The 21,943-nt window shown below is 36.2% G+C and overlaps 2 protein-coding genes across 2 annotated transcripts in view; one reads left to right on the forward strand and one right to left on the reverse strand.

The window, feature by feature from the left end:
- Window positions 1-1,810: 1,810 nt before the first annotated feature.
- NUDCD2 (NudC domain containing 2) lies at window positions 1,811-8,188 on the reverse strand. Its single transcript, XM_082650172.1, has 4 exons — window positions 7,896-8,188; window positions 5,307-5,355; window positions 4,939-5,090; window positions 1,811-2,768 (listed from the first exon to the last, which is right to left on the reverse strand). The coding sequence occupies exons 1-4, from the start codon at window positions 8,082-8,084 to the stop codon at window positions 2,685-2,687; spliced, it is 474 nt and encodes a 157-aa protein (XP_082506298.1). The 5' UTR covers window positions 8,085-8,188; the 3' UTR covers window positions 1,811-2,684.
- A 563-nt stretch (window positions 8,189-8,751) lies between these two features.
- Window positions 8,752-21,943, forward strand: part of HMMR (hyaluronan mediated motility receptor) — a gene marked incomplete at both ends in the record, with an annotated part of 43,869 nt that continues 30,677 nt past the window's right edge. The window contains 9 exons of the mRNA XM_082651359.1: window positions 8,752-8,797; window positions 12,007-12,105; window positions 12,558-12,640; window positions 14,772-14,819; window positions 17,818-18,006; window positions 19,040-19,126; window positions 19,217-19,317; window positions 21,233-21,307; window positions 21,442-21,620. Of these exons, the coding sequence (XP_082507485.1) occupies window positions 8,752-8,797; window positions 12,007-12,105; window positions 12,558-12,640; window positions 14,772-14,819; window positions 17,818-18,006; window positions 19,040-19,126; window positions 19,217-19,317; window positions 21,233-21,307; window positions 21,442-21,620 (907 nt within the window). The remainder of the gene's footprint in view (window positions 8,798-12,006; window positions 12,106-12,557; window positions 12,641-14,771; window positions 14,820-17,817; window positions 18,007-19,039; window positions 19,127-19,216; window positions 19,318-21,232; window positions 21,308-21,441; window positions 21,621-21,943) is intronic.

Consider the following 21,943-nt stretch of genomic DNA (forward strand, 5'->3'; position numbering starts at 1 on the left):
TAAGCCAATTAAAGGAAAAACGCCTCTTCCCCAACAACTCACTCCTAAAGTTATTGGGTAAAATGAATATCATAGGTATCTTGCCGAAGGGTGTGGTTGGGCTGCAGCGGCCCAGAGTGGGGCATTAGGATCCAAGTAGGTGAGGCGGGTTATCTCTGCTTGGCATAGGGTTTTGGAGCCTGAGCAGTGAGAAAGGTATTCGCATGGGAAGATGACCTAGAATAGTGAACCAACTATATTAAGGATAATAGGGATCAGGTATCTCACTGTTGAAAGGAGTTCTGTACAAAGGGAGAGAGCAAAAATGAACCCCATGGGATCAGAAATGAAAGTTTAAGTGTGAACTCATGGTTTTCAATATATACATAAATATAAAAATCTAGATGTAAATGTATGCATAATAGACACACACCAACAGCAACTACTCACTAACACATAGAACCTGGCTTCTAAATACCATTCTTCACTAGAGAACCAGGGCTCCTGGGAAAAATGGCTGATTCTTGTGCTAGGGTAGGGAAAGCAATAATAAGTCTGGTATATCTTATGCCAGAGAATAAGAAGTTGCTTAAATAATCATGGGGACATGTCAAAAGGGCATAGAAGCCACCTACAATGACCTTCCACTGGCCGAATCCAGAAAAAATTTTGAGGATCAAAGTAATGGGAATAATAGATTTTAACCCAATGAATAAAGTGGAAATCATGAGTATATATAGATAAATTTAAAGTTTGATGAGAAACAAGGTGGTACTTTTGAAACTACATCACACAAAATACCTAACCATAAACATGAAAAGAATAGCTTTATAGTGGAGAAGACTGACAGACACCACTTAATCAGTGATCTAAGTACAGTTGTCCCTCAGTATCCACAGGGTATTTGTTCCAGCATCCCCCTCGGACACCAAAATCCAGATGCTCAATAATATGACATAGTATTTGCATATAACCTACCACATCCATCCCACAATACTTTAAATCATCTCTAGATTACTTATAATACCTAATACTATGTAAATAGTTGTAAACAACGTAAGTGCCATGTAACTAGTTGCCTGTTGCAAGGCAAATTCAAGTTTCGCTTTTTGGAAGTTTCTGGACCTTTTTTTTTTTTTTTTACTATTTTCTATCCTTGGTTGGTTGAATCTGAGAATTTGAAACCCACACATATGGCAGGCCAACAGTAAACACTATCAGAAAAAGGACAAATTGAAACCAATAACTTAGGATACAGAAAGAACACAGCAACACTCCTGCAACAATCCTGTCAAAGATTCATAACCTGATTCTAATCATGAAGAAATATCAAACAAGATTCACAATGACAGAGGTGTACAAAACTAGCCTGTAATCTTCAAAAGAGCCAAGGCTGTAAAAGTCAAGGTTAAAATGAAGACTTGTTCCAGTTTGAAGCAGACTAAAGACCCTGATATTAAAGGCAAGGCATGGGGAATTCCCTAGCAGTCCAGTGGTTAGGACCTAGCACATTTTCACTGACGGCGGCCCAAGTTCAATCCCTGATCAGGGAACTAAGATCCCACAAGCCATGTGGCACGGCAAAAAAAATAAAATAAAGGCAAGGCATGATTGTGACTGGACCCTTTTGCTATAAAGAACATTACTGGGATAATAAGTAAACTTGAATGGAATGAAGGTCCAAGGATTAGGTGGTCATAATGTGTCAATGCTACTTCCCTGATTTTAATGATTGTATTGTAGCTATGTAGCAGCATGTCCTTCGAAGGAAATACACACTTAGGTACTCAGAGGTGATGGGGAATCAAGTTATCAACTTACACACAAACCTGAAGAGTCAGGGAGAAAACAATTCTGTGTTCTTTACTTGTAACTTTTCAATACATTTAAGACTCTTTAAAATATTTAAAATTAGAAAGGACATAAAAAGGATGAAGTAAAACTTCAAGACAATTCTTACCTATATGTCTGGATCACTGGAGATCAAAATGATGTCACTGACTTATAACCATTGACTATAATTTGTATTTGTCACTAACAAAGGATTCACCCAATAACCATATTCACTTCTGCACTAATTCTCTTTTGCACTAATCTATTCTTATTGATAGGTTTTAAACTATTTTTCAATTTCTTGACTTAAAGGCATCTCTCAAGGAATTCAGAAATTTTCAGTAACTCTTAAAATTAACTTAGAATATATCTATGGATTGTTTTCTCCTTTCTGAAAATTTTTTTCCAGTAATACATTTTCCTTGTATGAACTGGTACACTTAGACAAAGGGGTACACAATTCCTATTTAGAAAAGTTTATTGAACATTATTCCTGCATCACACTTATTGAAAGAAAAACTTAATTTTCCCCGATGGTACCCTGTCATTTCACATGATCTATACCCTAAAGATTTTTGTATTAAAAATACAGGTTAAATATGAAATTAGTAAAATGCAGCATATAAAACTTCATGCTGAGCAAAAACAAGTCCAAAAAAAAAGTTACCGTATATCAACAGAATAGTTCCTACAGTATTTAAGATGTTTCCTATGTAACTCATATTTGAATGCAATTTTTAGAACCATATTTAAATATATTTTGCAATTTGTTAACTGCAGACATTCCCATTTTTCTTCCACCACATCATCTGTTCGTTTTATTAAGCTGGCAAATCTGCTAGGATCCACAAAATGCAGCAAGAAGATGGCAGTTATTTCTCAAGATTTGAGAAATCTGGTCCACCTTTACTGTAGTTTCCTGAGATTTCTGCTCCACTGAAGTCAAAACCAGGATTCTGAAAAATATGGAAAAAACAATTATAAAACTTATAAGGAAAAATATAAGTAACCCAAAAGGAAAATGGTAAAAAGATATAAACCAGCAATTGACAAAAAAGGAAATCTAAATGGACAATAAACATGTGAAAAGATATCAAACCTCACTGTAATCACCAAAGTGGAACATAAAACTATGAGGTACTTTCCCAACTTTCATATTTACAAATATTTAGAAGATCAATATGCATATTACAATGTTGACAAGTGTATGGGCAAACATATACTTTACCATCAGTGTATCAACAGATTTTTAATAATTAGCATTTTTTGAGAGCTTATTACATGCCAGGCAGGGTTCTAAGAGCTATATATATTTTAAAATACTCAGTCCTCACGACAATCTCATGGAGTAAGTACTACCTCAGCCTTCAGTATTTTTAGAGGCATTTCATTTATTCAACAAACATCTATTGATTTCCTACTGTTCAGAAGACACCATGAGAGGCATGTGGAATTTAAGAATGAACAAAATAGACAAAGATCCATGTTCTGGTGGAGATTACATTCTAACAGGAGGAGACAAATAATAAACCCTAAATTACCTAGAGCAGGGGTCAGCAAGCTTTTCTGTAAAGAGCCAGGTAGTAGATACTTTAGGCTTTGAAGGTCATATAGTCTCTGTCATAACTACTTAATTCTGCTGTGGCTATATGAAAGACAATACACAAACAAATAAGCACAGCTGTGTTCCAGTAAAACTTTGCTTCAAAAACAGGCAGTGGGCTGGATTTGACCAGTGACCATAGTCTGCCAACCCCATGATCTAGTGTGTTAAAAGTTTGTAAGTGCTATAGTATAGGATAAAAAAAGAAAGAAGAAAAGTAGGGCAAGTAAGGAAAATGAGGAGATTAGAGTATTTAAATAGAATGATCAAGTATGCTTCATTGAGAAATGACTTGAAAACAGTAAAGAAATTAGCTAAGCTTTGGGAGAAGACCATTGCAGTCAAAAGGCCAGGCATGTTTAATGAACAGCAAAAAGGCCAGTATGGCTAGAGCAGAATGAATGAGGGGGGCAGTAGTAGGAGAGGAGGTCAGAGACACCATGGAGGACCAGACCAATTAGGGCCTTATAAAAGACTTTGTCTTCTACTTGAGTGAAAGAGTTCTGAGAAGTCATATAATCTGACATGCATTTTAAAAGGACTGCTCTAACTGCTATTTTCAGAAGACGGTAGCTTGGCAAGGGTAGAGGTAAAGAGAACAATTAAAAGGTCAGGCAAGACGTTAGAGGTGGTCCAGGTGAGAGTGGTAGTAGACTTGGTGGTCAAATCCTGAATATATCTAGAAGGCCATGCCAGTAAGGTTTGCTGACAATTGGAGAGGGTGTGAGAGAGAGAGGAATGGAGGATGATTCCCCAGATTTTTTTGATCTGAACCAGTTTCCATCACGTGAGATGAGAAGGCCATAGGTAGGACAAATGCGGGAGGGATATTAGGGAGTTCACATTGGACATGTTGAGTTTGACATGTCTATTAGACAGAAAAGTGAAGATGTTAAATAGGCAGCTGGATATGCAAGTCCAACATTCAGGAGAAAAGTCCAGGCCAGAGACATACGTTTGGGAAACACTATCATATAGATGAAATTATCCATCAAAACTTTAACAGTGGTTTGATCCAGTAATAATTCTCCCATATACCTATCTTAAAGGAAAATTTGAATATTTTCAGAGATGAAAGTACAAACTGTTTGAAATAGACACAGAGAAATCTAAATCTCATCAAAGAGGGAACAGCTAAATAATAACGATACACTCAAACTAGGGAACACTCTAAAGCAGTTAAAACTAATGAATTTTATCTGTATGTATTAGTAGGGAAAGAGACTGAAGACTTTTTTGTTTTTTGGCTGCACTGGGTCTTAGTTGCAGCACTGGCATCTTTGTTGCGGCATGTTTAGTTGCAGCATGCAGGCTCTTAGTTGTGGCATGAGGACTTCTTAGTTGAGGCATGCAAATCCATATATAGAAAGGCCAGTCATTTTTCTAACCATTTAACTTAAAAAATTTATTTGAAGAATTTTAGTAATTTTTTAAAACCACATTTGAGTTTTAATTTCAAATAATAATTATTCTATGAGTTTAAGATGTTTAACTACACATATTCATACATTCATCTGACTTACTTCTTTCTGGAATCTCTCTAATGTAAGTTTTCTTTGCATTTGGTCTTGCACCCAAGGATCAGCTGCATATCCAGATTCTAGAAGAGAAGTCCAACAATTTGCCGCATCTCTCTTTGTCTTTGTAAGAACAATACGGACCATTTTTCGATCCTCTAAACAAACAAACAAAAATCACAAAGAAATCAGAGTTAATCATTAATTTGTATTTTCAAAAATCATTAGGGAATCTTGACATACAATTGTTTTCAATACATTTCTTTTACTATATCTTCCAAAGCTGCAAATCTACAGCAGGGATAAACATACTAATTTCCAAGACAAAATTAATTTTTAAAAAGATTCTAAGAAATATAATAGATTACCCTTACCCAGAGTCCATGTTCCCTCATCAGCTATTGTAGAATCAAAGAGTTTGCCCTGAAAAATAAACGTATGAGTACTAAAAATAAAGAAATTCCATTCATTTTCATAAAGTTTTCATGATTTAAGACTTACCTTACTTCCCATCTAATCCACATATAATTACTTAAATTGTTTAGAGTAGGGAGATCAAATTTTATACCATTTCAACACACTGATAGGTGCTCAACCCTAAGTTCCCTCCTAGCGAGTGAAGAACCTAGTTTACGCTACGGAATATATACTACGACAAAGAACACAGGGCTCTCTACAGAAAGATCAGGGCTCCTTAATTTTTAGAGGATGAAGAAATACTACTGATCACTGATTGGCCAAACGTGAAGTTAATATGTGAAATGCTTTAACTTTAGCAACTATAATAAACTACAAGAAGAGCTCTCCTGTGGATATTAAGAAGAAATGATGTCTTTTAAAACAAACTTTTAAAAAACTAAAAACAGAACTACCATACAACCCAGCAGTCCCACTACTGGGCATATACCCTGAGAAAACTGTAATTCAAAAAGAGTCATGTACCACAGTGTTCACTGCAGCTCTATATACAATAGCCAGGATATGGAAGCAACCTAAGTGTCCATTGACGAATGGATAAAGAAGATGTGGCACATATATACAATGGAATATTACTCAGCCATAAAAAGAAACAAAATTGAGTTACTTGTAGTGAAGTGGACGGACCTAGAGTCTGTCATACAGAGTGAAGTAAGGCAGAAAAAGAAAAACAAATACCGTATGCTAACACATATATATGGAATCTTAAAACAAAAAAAAAAGGTTCCGAGGAACCTAGGGGCAGGACAGGAATAAAGGTACAGACGTAGAGAATGGACCTGAGGACACGGGGAGGGGGAAGGGTAAGCTGGGACGAAGTGAGAGAGTGGCATGGACATATATAAACTACCAAATGTAAAATAGACAGCTAGTGGGAAGCAGCCGTACAGCACAGGGAGATCAGCTCAGTGCTTTGTGACCACCTAGAGGGGTGGGATAAGGAGGGTGGGACGGGGCCGCAAGAGGGAGGAGATATGGGGATATATGTATATGTGTAGCTGATTCACTTTGTTATAAAGCAGAAACTAACACACCATTGTAAAGCAATTATACTGGAATAAAGATGTTAAGAAAAATAAAATAAATAAAAAAATAAAAGTGGTTCAATCTCTTTGTAGGGCAATGTAGCATTAAAAAAAATTTAAAGCACATACTGTACATCTGAGGTCAGATGAGTTGTCACTGACTTTTCAGAAACTCGTTTTAAGAAAGAACTAACCAAAATATAAGTTTAAAAGAGAATGCATCTGCTAAAATCCATTTTGATTTGTTGTAGGAAATGAAATTAAAATGTCACATTAAAAAAAGAAAACACATTCTTTTCATGTCAATACCAGTGGAAAAAAATCCTACTTGTCTAAAATCCTAGAGTTAAGAGTTATTGCTAAATTCCCTAAGCTACTGCAAATTAACTAAATTTACTAAAGTAAATTTGAAGTGTAATATTAAATCACCGTTCAGTAAACCCCACAAAATTGCACAATTATTCAGAAAGGTCATCAAGATCCAAGCTGACATAAATCAATGTCTTTCACATGAATCTTCCTTTTCTCTGAGGCACTCAAAACACTTTCCTATAAAATAATAATAACTAACACGTAGTGTGAGCTTATTACATACCAGTCACTACTTACTCCAAGCTCTTCACTCACCATGCTATGCTGAAAACAATCCTGAGAAAGGTACTATAATTACTCCACTTTGTGGATGAAGGCTTAAACAATGAATAATCTCTTGCCCAAGGTTACACAACTGGAAAAATGACAAAGCCAGGCATCTTACCAAGTAGTATCCCTTGACCATTACACAACACTGCCATCAAATATCTTGGGCATCTAATCTGAGAAAGAAATCTAACTTCAACTTAACTGAATTTAACTATAAATTTTAACAAGGAAATAATCGGTACCAGATCCAAAGGGTACTGATGAGAATAAAAGGGATATTATTTTCTTCACAACCTCTTGACACTGCTTAACCACTCCACAAATGAGAATTTTTCTAATTTCAGATGAGAAAATAAATCACCTGACATCACCTTCGAATCCTCGTCCTGACATCTTTATCCTTTATTTTCATCTTTATTTTCCTATAACTGCCTAAATATTTATTAGTTTAATTATGACTCCCTACAAGAGCATAACCTCTCTTGAGTGCGGGAACATTACCTGGCTCGTTCACCGCTGTCCTACTAGCACCGAGATCAGTGCCTAGAGGAAAGTATAGGTACCATAAGTATTTGTTCCTTCAACGATCTAGTTAAGCAGTTCTCAGCTGAAGACCCGCAGAGGAACAAAAGAAACAGCTTCATTTGGCTTAGAAACAAAGCCCGGAAAAGTGGCGTACTCAAATTCCCACCTCAACTCAGGACTGGCCCTGAGGGTGGGGTCTCCGCAGACCAGTCTCCAAGGAAACTATGAACTCTAGCACTCAGAGATTTGAGGGGGCCGGGAAGAAACTGAGCACAAGCCCCAACCTGCCGCTACCTTGAGTATCTCGCGGCCCCCCACGGCCAGCGCCACATGCCGGCTCTGCAGGCCGCACTGAATATCCTGGGCGCGAGTGCCTGGCGGCACCTGAACTTCAATGAACACCTCCTCCAAGGTCTGGTACCACTGGCCCCACGGTGTTGCGCACGGAACCACCCCACTGCGCTCCTCAAACGGGGCTGACATACTCCAGTCGCCTCTCGGCCGCGGTGGCACCGAGCGATCTGAGCGCACGCACGGAATATCCGCGTTCGAGCCACGCCCCGGCTTCTCCGCTCGGGTCACTGCACATGCGCAGGAATGTAACCTGAAGTCTCCGCTCGTGTTCGTTTTTCCCTTTCAGAGGCCATTTAGGACGCTGGCAGAACCCAGGTTTAACGAACTGAAATCCGGAAAAGTTTACCTCCAAGGAACGACGGGAGACAGCTGGAACCAGTAAAGTCAGAATTCATTACACTGCCGCCAACATGACGTCAAAAGCGACTGAAAATTCTTTGATGTGAACTGCGCTTGCGCAAATGCTGCCGGTGCTTAGTTAAAATTGAGTAACGCCAGCAGGGGTTGGGCCCGTGGGGAGGGCGCGGGGCGAGAGGAGACAGTAATAGTCTCCTATTGGATGGTAGCCTAAACAGATCACCTAATTGGACGCTGCTAGAACCGAGTACGCATGCTCTATGGATGTTCCCGTCCTGGATTGGTGTGTCCAAGGCTTTGGCTTTCCGATTGGTTAAAGTTGGGTGGGAGGGGAATAAGCGGGGAGATTTGAATTTGAAGCGAATAGGGCCTAACAAGCCGCAGGAAGTTGCCGAGGAGCACCCTAGAAGCCTTCGGTTTTGTGCGGCGGGTCGTCAGCATGTCCTTTTCTAAGGCGCCCCTGAAACGATTCAATGACCCTTCTGGTGCGTACGGGGAAAGGATCTGGGGGACAGAAGAAGCTCTCACGCCCCTTGCCCCTCTTGATTCCCTTCATCAGAGGCAAATAGAAGGCGATTTTTAGGGCTGGGATGGGGCTCACTTAATTGATTCATTTTCCTGAAACACATGCTAAGGTTTTACTACATGCCAAGCACTATTCAGAATGATAAGGTTACAACAGCGAGCGAAGCAAAATCCCTGCTCCATGAAGCTTACATTCAATTGGAGAATGCAGCCAATAAACAGTGCTGTGGAGAAACTAAAGCAGAGGGAAGGGAATAGGAATTAGGAAGCATTGATAGCTATTTGTTGGTCAAGTCCGAAGGCCTCACTGTTAAAAATATATATATATATTTATTTATTTATTTACTATTGCTTTTGGTTTGAACTTGTGGATTTCTTTTGGATATCCCATTCAGGCGTAAAAGAAGGAAGATTGGTAAAGGCAGTTTATGGGTGTAAAATTATGGCAGTAGCACTTAGTGAAAACACTATAGATGAAGTAATGGGAGCTAATTTTGACAGTACCCCAGGCACCACACTAAGTCTTTACATAGATTATTCTATTTTAATTCCCCCAAATCCCTATTGTTCATTATTTTATTGATAAAGAGATGGAGACTATTTGCTAAATGTTACACAATCCAAACTGTCAGAACTGGGGCTTGAAACCAGGCCTCCACGAACCCATCCTGTGCTCCTAACCACTGCGGTGCAAAAGCACAATAACCATGATGCCTTCCGTGTGGTTGGTAAGGCCTTCATCATTTAGTGGCTACTAACTGGATGCAGGGACTATGCTAAGGTCTTCCCTACTAGATCTGGTTTATTCTTGCCAACAGCCAGGTGACGCAGGTACTGATATTGTCCTCATTTTACAGCTAAGGACACTAAGGGGTTTTGTAACTGTACTGAGCAGCCTGTAAGTGACAGCTTAATATCAAAGCTCATGATTTATCCTTTATAATGTACAGTTTTAACAGTCACTCATTACACCTTAATTTCTATTAGCTAAAATGCAAATGGAAAAGACCTCTGCTCACAAAGGAAGGCCAAGGGGGCAAATGGATCAGCACAAGCATATTTTTTAATTAGAAGACTCAAGAACCATATAATTTTCCAGACATTCAAAGAACCTACTCTAAGTTCTGTCAGCAGTGTGTCTTTTAAGGAGATTTGTTTGTTTGCTTGCTTTATAATAGATTAAACTGCTTTTGCCAGTTACACAAAATTTCAGGCTCACAGTTTCAAGAGTAATAAGTTACCATCTATTTGATGCTGTGTGTGTGTGTGTGTGTGTGTGACTGTAGTGATTTCTCGTATTACTCCAGAAATCCTAACAACCAAAGTATGAGGTAGCTACTGTTTTGTGAATGAAGAATCAGTCTCAAATAGAAATAACTTTCCAGGGGTCTTAAAGCTAGACTGGAAAAGGAGAGAGTATAATGTTCTTATTTATCATCTTCTCCTTATGACTGCAAAGTACCTGGCATATGGTATTATCTATTGATTGGCAGGCAAAGCTGGATTTGAACATCGATCTAGCTGATTACTATACAAAACTCTATTCCCAATCCCACATCCCAAGTAACTTTCTGTTTTCTTTGCCGCACTGCCAAACTCAACCCTGAGCTAAATACTGAGGAAAGGGACATGATTGAGACTGTCCCTAACTTCAAGCAGTTTTGTCTAAGGTGGGAGATGGATAAGTACATTATTATAACCCATTACAAAACTGCAAGAAGTTCTATGATAGTAACAATATGCGTAGGCTGCTGTGGAATGGAGGTTTCTAGCTTGATTTGAGGATTTGGAGAAAACTGGAAGAGGCGACCTCCAGGCTGAGATCTAAAGTAAGCAAGAGCCGGATCTCAAGTCAGCTTTGCATAAGCCCTCTGAAATGCCTTCGATTTGGGACTCCAGTTACATGAGGTTATACAGTATAAATTGCTGAAACATAGAAATATAGTCTAGCATAGTAGTTTGTACTTTGCATAACATGGCTTTATAAATTTTCTGGTGTATTGATACTAGACAGAGCTAGATCGTCACTAAATTTTTATTCCAAGCTAAATCTTGAGGGCTAGACATTTTTAGTAGCTTCATTTCTAAAATCTGCTGATGGTTTCCTCAGTGAATCTCTCTGAGTAGAGTTGATTCCAAATATTTTATTTCTTATATTCAGTCCTTAATAACAAAGCTGTATTGCTTGTTCTGACACAATTTTCATCCCAAAACTGTCTGTTGTTTTGCTCGGTTGTCTGTGTTCCTTTGACCCAATTGAAGTAAAGGTCATTTGGGAAGATAATGATATTTATTATTCTTCACAGAGAAGCCTAATATCAAATGGGTGCTATTTTTACATTTGAAAATAAAGGAAACTTTTAAAAAAAATTTTATTGGAGTATAGTTGATTTACAGTGTTGTGTTAGTTTCAGGTGTACAGCATAGTGATTCAGTTATACATACACATATATTCATTCTTTTTTAGATTCTTTTCCCATATAGGTTATTACAGAATATTGAGCAGAGTTCCATGTGCTATACAGTAGGTCTTGTTGGTTATCTATTTTATATAGATATGTATGTGTGTATATGTTAATCCCAAGCTCCTAATTTATCCCTCCTCCCCATATTTCCCTTTTGGTAACCATAACTTTGTTTTCGAAATCTGTGAGTCTGTTTCTGTTTTGTAAATAAGTTCATTTATATCATTTTTTTTAATTAGAAAAAGAAGCAATTTATTAATAGTATTTTTACATTTATATTACTTTACTATGACTTTTTTTTAACTGAAGTATAATTGATTTAAAATATTGTGTTAGTTTCAGGTGTACAGCAAAGTGATTCAATTATATTTTTTTCAGATTATTTTCTATTATAGGTTATTATAAGACATTGAATATAATTCCCTGTGCTACACAGGAGATCCTTGTTGCTTATCTGTTTTATGTGTAGTAGTTTGTATGTGTTAATCCGATACACTTAATTTGTCCCTCCCCCCTTGCTCCCCTTTGGTATCCATAAGTTTGTTTCCCATGTCTGTGAGTCTGTGTCTGCTTTGCATATAGATTCATTTGTATTAATTTTTAGATTCCACATATAAATATCATATAATATTTGTAAGACATGCTTTTAACTTAAGATCATAAGTCACATTAGATGAGATTTTAATATTTTATGTTTCCTCTAGGATGTGCACCATCTCCAGGTGCTTATGATGTTAAAACTTCAGAAGTATTAAAAGGACCAGTATCCTTTCGGAAGTCACAAAGGTTTAAAACACAAAAAGGTAATTGATCCCAAAATAAAATAATGGTTATATGATCTTGTAAATTTTGAAGTTAAGAAAACAGTATTTAAATTTAAAGATGCTGTAGTATTTCTAAAAATGTGAAGCTACACCTATATTTAATTTTTCTTAATTGATAGATTTACAAAAAGGTCAACTTCAGAATAACACTTTCATCATTACACTGTTGTATAACCAGGAAAATTAAGCAAGATGCCATAGATATGTAGTTTTCCTTTTCGGTTACTTTAACTCTCTGTTGGAGAATATTACAAAGAATATTAGGAAAATTAGGAAAGAGATGTGTAAAAAATATTGTGCAACTAATTATTTGAAAATGTACAATCAAGAAAAGAATAACTTTATATTGCTATAAGAAATTTGGGAATTGTGTTTTGTCTGTGGTTCAAATATGTAAGCACAAACCATGATCTGTACAATTTGTTTTATAGCAGAATCTCAACAAAATCTTAATGTTGACAAAGATACTACCTTGCCTGCTTCAGCAAGAAAAGTTAAGACTTCGGGATTAAAGGTAAGGAGCTCTTATATTCTAGCTGGTTTATAAACTGTAATATGAAAATATTTCTGAAAGGTACTGTATTTGACTAGAATGGGTTAAGTGTATAAATTAAGGTTATTGGTAAATCTGTAAATTAGTAAAACATTATCATTGGAACTCCAGCAAGCTTTACATACCTGCCTGTGTCATTACTAAATATATTGTGTTTAAATGTGCCCTTAGTTCAAAGTTACAAAATGGTCTCCACTTCTCAGTCATTTCTATAGCTGGGTAAATTTTATAATACTTAGAAAGCCTTTAAAAATTATGCAATGCTTTGATTTGTTAGTTACCATAATTTGAGTTGTTCTGGTTTTGTTTGTTTATTTGTTTTGGCGGAAGAGTAAATATTGGCAAACAAAAAGGAAAAAACATTCTAATGCCTAAAAGAGGTCTAGTACTCAGAAACTGCCAAGGAGTGGTAGGAGATTAAATTCTTAATAACTTCATGTTATAGCTTGTGCAATAGCCTACTATTACGGTTTCCATTAGTTCATAAAGCAAGTTGTTCTTCCTTAAGGAGTTGCACAACTTGGTATTTTAATGTGAAAAGATTCAGAGTTGGGAAATCAAAGCTATAAGTTAAGCTTATTCTTGTTCATTAATATGGCGATTACCTAAGTCTCTTGTTCTATAAAAAAAAGAGCTGTTGTCCAATATGGAAGTGATCAGCCACGTGTGGCTACTGAGCACTTGAAAGTGAAGAATTGAATTTTTAGTATTATTTAATTTTAATTAATGGGTAGTTAAAAACTGATACTTGATTCTGTTGTTATAAAACTTAAATGTTTTTGGAATAACTTGGGTATGTGAATCTACCTTTTCATCTGTATATTTTGTGAAATCTAAATATAGATAGCTATTTCTAATGAAAATTTAGCATCTGAGTTGAGACGTGCTGTAAGTGTAAAATATACAGCAAATTTTGAAGACCTAGTACCAAAAATATAAAATACCTTGTTAATAATTTTATACTAATGACATGTTGAAATAATATTTTTGATATCTTGGTTAAAGTAAAATGTATTATTAAATATTTTACCTTTTAAATATGGCTACTAGAAAATTTGAAAATATGTACATAGCTTGCATTATATTTTTATGGGCAGCACTGATACAGATACCCTTTTCTTGGAAATTGATGTAAATTTCTTGACTTGAATTTCTTAGAGAAACAGTTCTGAAATTTAAAACTAAATTACAAACAAGTTTGTGTAAAACTCCTACATAATAGGCCTTCCTTGATAGAAAATGCTATCACGTGTGAAATTAATAAACATGAGACTGGTGGCCCTTCCCCAACTTAGAAATATATGAAACACATTTTGTTCAAGGTGTTTATGACTTTTCTTCCATCTTTAGATGGAAAAGATAGATATTCTGTTTTGGGCCGTTATCTCAGAAAGGCTATTGGATATAAAAAGATACGTAAAAATACATCTTATTGAGAATAAAGGCAATGAGTAGATTAGAATCAGTTTGTATTATTTCAGTTTTTCTTTATGTTTTTGCACTTGTAGTTTTTTCTCATATTTGGGATCTAAGTTTAAGTTGCTTTCTTTCTTTTTTTTTGTGCGGTATGCGGGCCTCTCACTGTTGTGGCCTCTCCTGTTGCGGGGCACAGGCTCCGGACACGCAGGCTCAGCGGCCATGGCTCACAGGCCCAGCCGCTCCGCGGCATGTGGGATCTTCCTGGACCGGGGCACGAACCTGTGTCCCCTGCATCAGCAGGCGGACTCTCAACCACTGCGCCACCAGGGAAGCCCTGATTTCTCTTTTTAAGAGTCTTTTTTTTTTTCTGAGATAGCATACTTAAGTATTTAAAATGTATTGCTGTTTAACATTAGAAAAGAGGACCTGTTCTTTTCAGTGGACTTGTTAGCAAAAGCCTCATCTATTGGGGTAAAAAATGTTCAAGCCTGAAATATTTTAAGATTTGAAGAACCTTTTCCTTCATTTGCTAGGTAAGTCACCTACAAAATATTTTATAGAGTCAGTGAAATGTTTGGAACCCTTAATCTTTTCTGATACCTAAAAATCAAATTTGGCTATGGTATTTGTGGCACTTAAATTTGATTGTCTCTGTTCTTTGATTTTCAAATAGAAAGAATCTCAAAAGAATGAAAAAGATTTGAAGATGTTGGTAAAAGAGGTAAGCAGTACTTTCAACTTACTGAAAAGTAAGTGCAATATAATGGAAAAAGAGTTACACATAGTTAAGAGACAAGGATTCTGTTGCTATTTGAGGAGTCATATAGTGAGGCATATGTACCATCCAGGCCAGTACCTACAGGGTAACCAATCCTTGGCTTGGATACCATATTTTAGAGCGTGGTTGTCAATGTGGTATGCAATTTGTTAGCTTAGTAAGGGATGGATTCAAGGTAATCTACTTCATGAAAAACGGATAACTAAAATCAATATGTTAGTTTATTACAACTATATGTGGATCAAATATTAACCTCTACTCATAGCATACACTCTTCCTATATAGTAATCTATGTGTTCAGACAGTAACTAGCTAGAAAACTTGGTGAGCATGAAATCCTAGCAGGTTATTTGAATTGTGATGGAGTTGTGCTAACTTACTGCATCTCTGCACTATAGGTATATGCCTTCCTCAAGGATAAAATGACCTACTGCCTGTACTATCCAATATAGTAGCCATTTACCACGTCTCTATTTAAATAAAATTAAGAATTCAGTTCTTCAGTTCCACTAGTCACATTTCACCTGCTCAGTAGGCACTAGTGGTAAGTGGCTACCATACTGCACAGTGCATTTCCATCGTAGCAGAAATCTCTACTGAGCAAAGCTGACCTAAAAAACCTGCCTACTTCCCTAAGCAGGGCAAGGCTGATCACTGCCAGCTTTGCTTTTCTGGCAGTCTTTTTTCTGTGTTTCCATTACTGAGCAACTCTTTCTAGTAGACATATTCTTTTTTTTAATAAGAATTTTCTACTTATTTATTTATTTATATTTTTTGGCCACACCACACACCATGTGGGATCTTAGTTCCCCAACCAGGGATCAAACCTGTGCCCCCTGCATTGGAAGCGTGGAGTGTTAACCACTGGACCGCCAGGGAAGTCCCCTAGACATATTCTTTTGACGTATTAAAACTTACTATTGATTACAGTTAAATGTTGGCTTAAGATCCAGAATATGTCAAAATAACTTTGCAAATCTCTGCCCTTGTTGCTCTGATCCTTTTTGTATTTATTTTAGTAATACTGGCTATCATTTTATTGAGGATGCATGCCTATGATGTAGGAGTTAATACTTAGATATATAATAACTGAGTGTCTCCGAGTGTCTATGAGATAGCTGGTGAGTGAGTGACAGTGCCAGGATTAGAACTGGTAATTTGTATCTGTTACTTAATCTTTTAGAATAGAAATTTTTGACAAATACAGCTCTATTTTATTTAAGCCCCACAGTATTTGTTGTTCGTTTGATTAATTTGAATTAATTATCAATATTTAAAAGTAAAATATCATGCAAAACAAATTCAGATTTCTGACTTCTTTTGCAAAATTAGAAGATCTGATAGCACAGTTTCCGCATCCGTTGCCTTCTTTAGACCCCACATTTGCTCAGTCAGTCCTCGCCTGGCTCTCTTATTTATATTATCTGCTTGGTCTTTTGAGTTTACAGTCCTTTTTTGGAGCTTAAGTTTCTTTAACTGAAAAAAGTGTGATGTAGATAATCTCAGCATCCTTTTTTCTGTTTTATGATGTGCTATCAACATTGGTTTTAAACCAATAATGTAGGCATAAAGAATCTTATAGTAGGGAATCTTAAAGCTCATTCAGTCCCTAGCATCTAGTTCACAGCTGTATATATAAGTGGTGCTTGATATATTTTTAGTTAAAGCAATTGGCTTAGAATACTGAGATTAGTATGAATACAAAGCCAATGGGGGTAGAAAATACTTTTCATGTGATTTAATGCAGCTGTGCTTTCTTGATACTTTTATACCCAGCTAACAGTCTATTTGGGTAAATGTTTTATGTGAACTAGAAAAGAATGTACATGCACTTGTTGGTTATAGTGGTCTATATATGACAATTAGTTCAAGTTGTTTAACAGTTTTCTTCAGATCTTTATCTCTACTGATATTTTTGTCTGTTTACTCTATCAGTCACTGAGAAAGGTATTTTTAAATTTGTAGCTCTGGGGATTAGTCTATTTATCTTTTTAATTCTGTCAGTTTTTGCTTTGTATATCTTGAAGTTATGATATTACTTTGTTGTGCACAACAAATTTAAGATTATATCTTCCTCTTGAAATAATCTTTTACCCGTAAAATTCTTTATTCCTAGTAATATTTTTTGCCTTAAAGTCTACTTTTTATGATATTAGCATAGCCATATCAGCTTTCTTTTGTTTAATGTTTACATGGTAAATCTTTTCCGATCCCTTTATTGTCAATCTATGTCCTTAAAGTGCATATCTTACAAACACCTGGGATCATTTTCCTTCAGCCTGAAGAACTTCCTTTAGAATTCCTTATGCAGTTCTACTGTTGACAAATACTCTCAGCCTTTTTTTTTTCCCCTCTGAAAACATCTGTATGTCACCTTCATATTTTTAAAGGATATTTCATTGGGAATAGAATTTTTGATTGGCAGATTTTCTGCATACATTTTTAAACATTTCATTGTCTTCTGGCTTCCACATTTTTTGTTGACAAGTATGTGTTTTTGATTTAGGTTTTGGTTTTTACCTAATAATTGCAGCAGGAATGATGGCTTGCTGATGCCTACCATATCCTACTCAGAAGCCCAGTTCTGCTTTCCCAGAAATGAAAAAGATATTTAGCATTTCAAGCTATAATTTGACTTCCTATAATTAGAACTAGAGTAAAGAAGACTTTTTATAGGTAGAAATCCTTAAAAGTGAATAAACAGTTTAATTACACCTAGAAGTTTATGACAGTTCAAATCCTCTGTTCTTAAAATGCTTACAGTTTTTCAAGATGTGTGATAAAATAAATATGATTGCTTAAACAGCTAAGAATATCTAAGAGCATCATGTCACAATCAGAAGTTTGTCTAGAACTTTAATATTTTGATTATCAGTAGCATTTAGTGATTATGTTGGCAGTAATCAGTGAATTATTCATTTATCACCTTGTTTCTGTCCAGATTCGTGTTCTTGTGCAGGAACGTGGTGCTCAAGACAAGCGGATCCAGGATCTGGAAGCTGAGTTGGAGAAGATGGAAGCAAAACTAAATGCTGCCGTCAGGGAAAAAACATCTCTCTCTGCAAGTAATGCTTCACTGGAAAAACAGCTTATTGAATTAACCAGGACCAATGAGCTACTAAAATCTAAGGTATTTGAACCTCATGATAATATTTACAATTGAATAAATAATAAACATGTTTTTTTTCTCATATAGCTGTTTGGGAATTTTAGGCCTAGTTTAGTCATTTTCCTTCACTAAATGTACTTTAAATATTAAGCTGCTTCCAGTAGGAATTATTATTGCATCTTTTTTATTTTGGTGCCTGGCACATAAGAGGTTATAAACAAAAAAGTTTACTTTTTGTTTTAATGTCTGACACTTTCTCGCCTTCTTCAAAATCACCCCCAATAAATAAGGCCACTAATAAATGTTGCAGAATTTACATCTAGAAGTATCTTTAAAGATCTTTCTCTGAAAGAAATAATAGCATAATAGCAAGCTTCCATCTCAAATCCTTTTGGAAATATAGTGGGAAATGAATAATTGTGTGGACTAAATGTGTTCAATAGATAAATTGTATTTATCAATATTAATATAATAATGATCTTAAAGGACTTAACATGGTCGTCTTGCTTTTTTACAGAAGTAGAAGGAAGCTGTAAATCACTCTTCAGCTTAATAAGAGTCATTTATTCAGGGCCTGTCATGTGCGGAGCTCTTTGATTACAAAGGGAGTAAGAATGCATACGAATTAAGCACGGGGAAGGGAGCAGATTCCTAGGCCCCACTCAGGGAGATTCTGATTTATTAGGCCTGCGATGAACCCTATAGTCTGCATATTTCAAAGTAGACCAAACAATGCAGATGCATTTTGTTAAGCAAACACACTTTACGAAATTCTCTCCAAGAAGCTTGTCTTAGAGCCACACAGTGGAATTTCTAGCATATACAGATAAACGACCACTGAAGCTGATTTCAAAAGTAGACCAGAAAGTCACATGAAGGAAAAGGAGAGACAAGAACAGTAGTAGTGTAAAACCAGTAATCCTGGCTCTTTTCTCTACCAGAGTATGTTGTAGGCAAGTAACAGTCCCAATAATAGATAATCAATATTTAAGTGATTTTTTTTACAGGACTTAATAGAAAATATTTCTCGATTTTTTATGTTCGTTGTACTTAGTTTTCTGATGATAGTAACCAGAAGAATTTGAGAATTCTAAGCCTTGAGGTGATGAAACTTCGAAACAAAAGAGAAATAAAGATGAGGGTGAGTGATACCTTTGGTAAGTTTGCTGTGTCTGGAGCGGGGGATCTGAACAAGTTCTCATTTCCTAAAACAGATATTTCTGTTGTGTAGAGCATGATGGCTAAACAAGAAGGCATGGAGGTGAAGCTGCAGGTTACCCAGAAGAATCTCGAAGAGTCTCAGGAGAAAATAACACAACTTGAGGGGAAGATGTGAGTGACTAAAAGGAAAGAGATTCCTTTGTATAACCAATTTGTGTGTGTGTGTGTGTGTGTAACCAATTTTTGATTTACCTTTCTCGGCTAGTTATTGTTTACTGAGACTTTAACCTTCCCTTCATACTTACCTCATTGCCTGCCTCTACTTGCCCTATTTCTCTTCCTAAGTGACAGTTGAGCCCTAATCATTCCCAAACGTTTTATGCTGAAAGATGTATGAATGTATTACTTTTGTATGTCTTCTGTATCAGTAATGAGGAAAGACTCATGGTCTTTCTAACAACATAATCTTACGGAGGTTGTAGTGAGACCAAAACTGAGAAGTATTGGTATAGGGAGCTGTGATGAATGCACAATCCTAGCCTTCTTTTTATTACTCAGCTGTAATTCGTATACAGTAAAATGCACAGATCATAAGTATTCAGTTTAGTGACTTTTGACAATTGTATACACCTGTATAACCACCACCCAAATAAGGTAGACAGTGTGGCCATCCCTTCGGAAAGTTCCTTCTTGCTCCTTCCTGCTCCCCTGTTCCTCCCCCATGGCTGCCCCCGTACCCCTGCAACCACTTTCTGACTTCTATCATCATAAATTAGTTTGCCCTTTTTGGAGACATTTATTACCACATGCATGCATATGTGTGTATATGTGGCTTCTTTTGTTTAAGATAATTTTTTGAGATTCAGCCGTACTGTTGGGTGTATTATAATTTGCTCCTTTCACTTCTGAGTAGTATTCCATTATATGAATATACCTCCATTTGTTTATTATTCTCCTATTGATCAATACTTGGGTTTCCAGTTTTTGACTATTATCAATAAGTCAACTATATATGCCTTTTTGTAGACACAGGCTTTTATTTCTCTGAGTAAATATCTAGGAGTGGAATTTCTGTGTCATAGGGTTGTATACATATAACGTTTTTTAAAACACTCAAAGTGGTTTTGCTGTTTTACACTCCCGCCTAACAATGTGTGATAGTTTCATCTGTTCCATATTTTCATCAACATTTGATGTTGTCATCTATTTGATTTCGGCCTTTCTAGTGGATGTGAAGTAGTATCTCATTTGTGATTTTATTTATTTATTTTAATTTATTTATTCTTAGCTGCATTGGGTCTTCGTTTCTGTGTGTAGGCTTTCCTCTAGTTGCGGTGAGCGGGGGCTACTCTTCATAGCAGTGCACGGGCTTCTCATTGCGGTGGCTTCTCTGTTGCAGAGCACAGGCTCTAGGCGCACGGGCTTCAGTAGTTGTGGCGCGTGAGCTCAGTAGTTGTGGCGCATGGGCTTAGTTGCTCCGTGGCATGTGGGATCTTCCCGGACCAGGGCTCGAACCCATGTCCCCTGCATTGGCAGGTGGATTCTTAACCACTGCACCACCAGGGAAGTCCCTCATTTGTGATTTTAATTTGTTGTTATTAATGTCGAGCATCTTTTTATGTGCTTATTGACCATTCGTATATATCCTTGTGTAAGGTGTCTGTTGGTCGCTCGCCCGTTTCTCAAATTGTGGTGTTTGGAGGAGGTAAACACATAAGTAATTGAATATAAGGCAGCCTGGAACAAAGGCTTTGTGGCACACAAAATGTTATTTTGTATGTGTGGGGGGTGGGGAAGCTAGGAAAGCTACAGAAAAGATGATTTCTGTTACACTTGGAGTGTTGCAGAGGATGACTCTCATCATCATAACCCTTTTGTCAGAATATATTTGGAAAGCTTTCTTACTTAAAAGTAAAAAACTTGAGCCTCCTATTTGCATATATTAAATTGTCAACTTGAGGGGTCACATAAGTGAATGGTTAGGAGTTTGGACTCCGGAGTCAGCCTACCTGAGATAACAGTATCTGGTACAGAGTAAGCATTATGCGTGATTATTGTGTATATTAATATGTGCAATTTTTTTTAGTATTTCAATAGAGAAAGAAAAGATTGATGAAAAATCTGAAACAGAAAAACTTTTAGAATACATCGAAGAAATAAGGTAATATGAAGAGTAGTTTTAAATTGGACTTTATTTTGTTGAACTGTGATGAATACATCATTTTCATCTCTTTTCATTTAATGTTCCCTATGCTTAAATAGATGTGCTCTTCAACATAATTTGTTTTAATGCAGTTGTGCATCAGATCAAGTGGAAAAATACAAGCTAGATATTGCCCAGTTAGAAGAAAATCTGAAAGAGAAGAATCATGAAGTTTTAAGCCTTAAGCAGTCTCTGGAGGAAAATGTTGCTATATTGTCTAAACAAGTGGAAGACATGAATGCTAAATGCCAGCTGCTTGAAAAAGAAAAAGGTATTCCACTGTTTATAGTACTACTTTCTTTAGATAAGTACTACCGATGATATTTTTTAAAAGTACTGCTATGTTATAACATCTTTCTAAAATAATTATATAAACAACAAAAATTTTGTTCTATGTTTGGGAATTTTTGTCTTTTATGATATTTGTTGTCTGCTTATTTCAATCTATTTCTTGTCTTGATTGAAATATATATGGTTGTGCAGTTCTTGACTTCCCCATTGGGTGGCCATTTAAAATTGGTAGATACATAGAACTAGGTTTGGGGGTTTTATTATATAATATACATACTATTTTATATATAGTAATCATACCAA

The sequence above is a fragment of the Grampus griseus genome, assembly GCF_964374135.1.
Source record: "Grampus griseus genome assembly, chromosome: 3".
Lineage (NCBI taxonomy): Eukaryota > Metazoa > Chordata > Mammalia > Artiodactyla > Delphinidae > Grampus > Grampus griseus.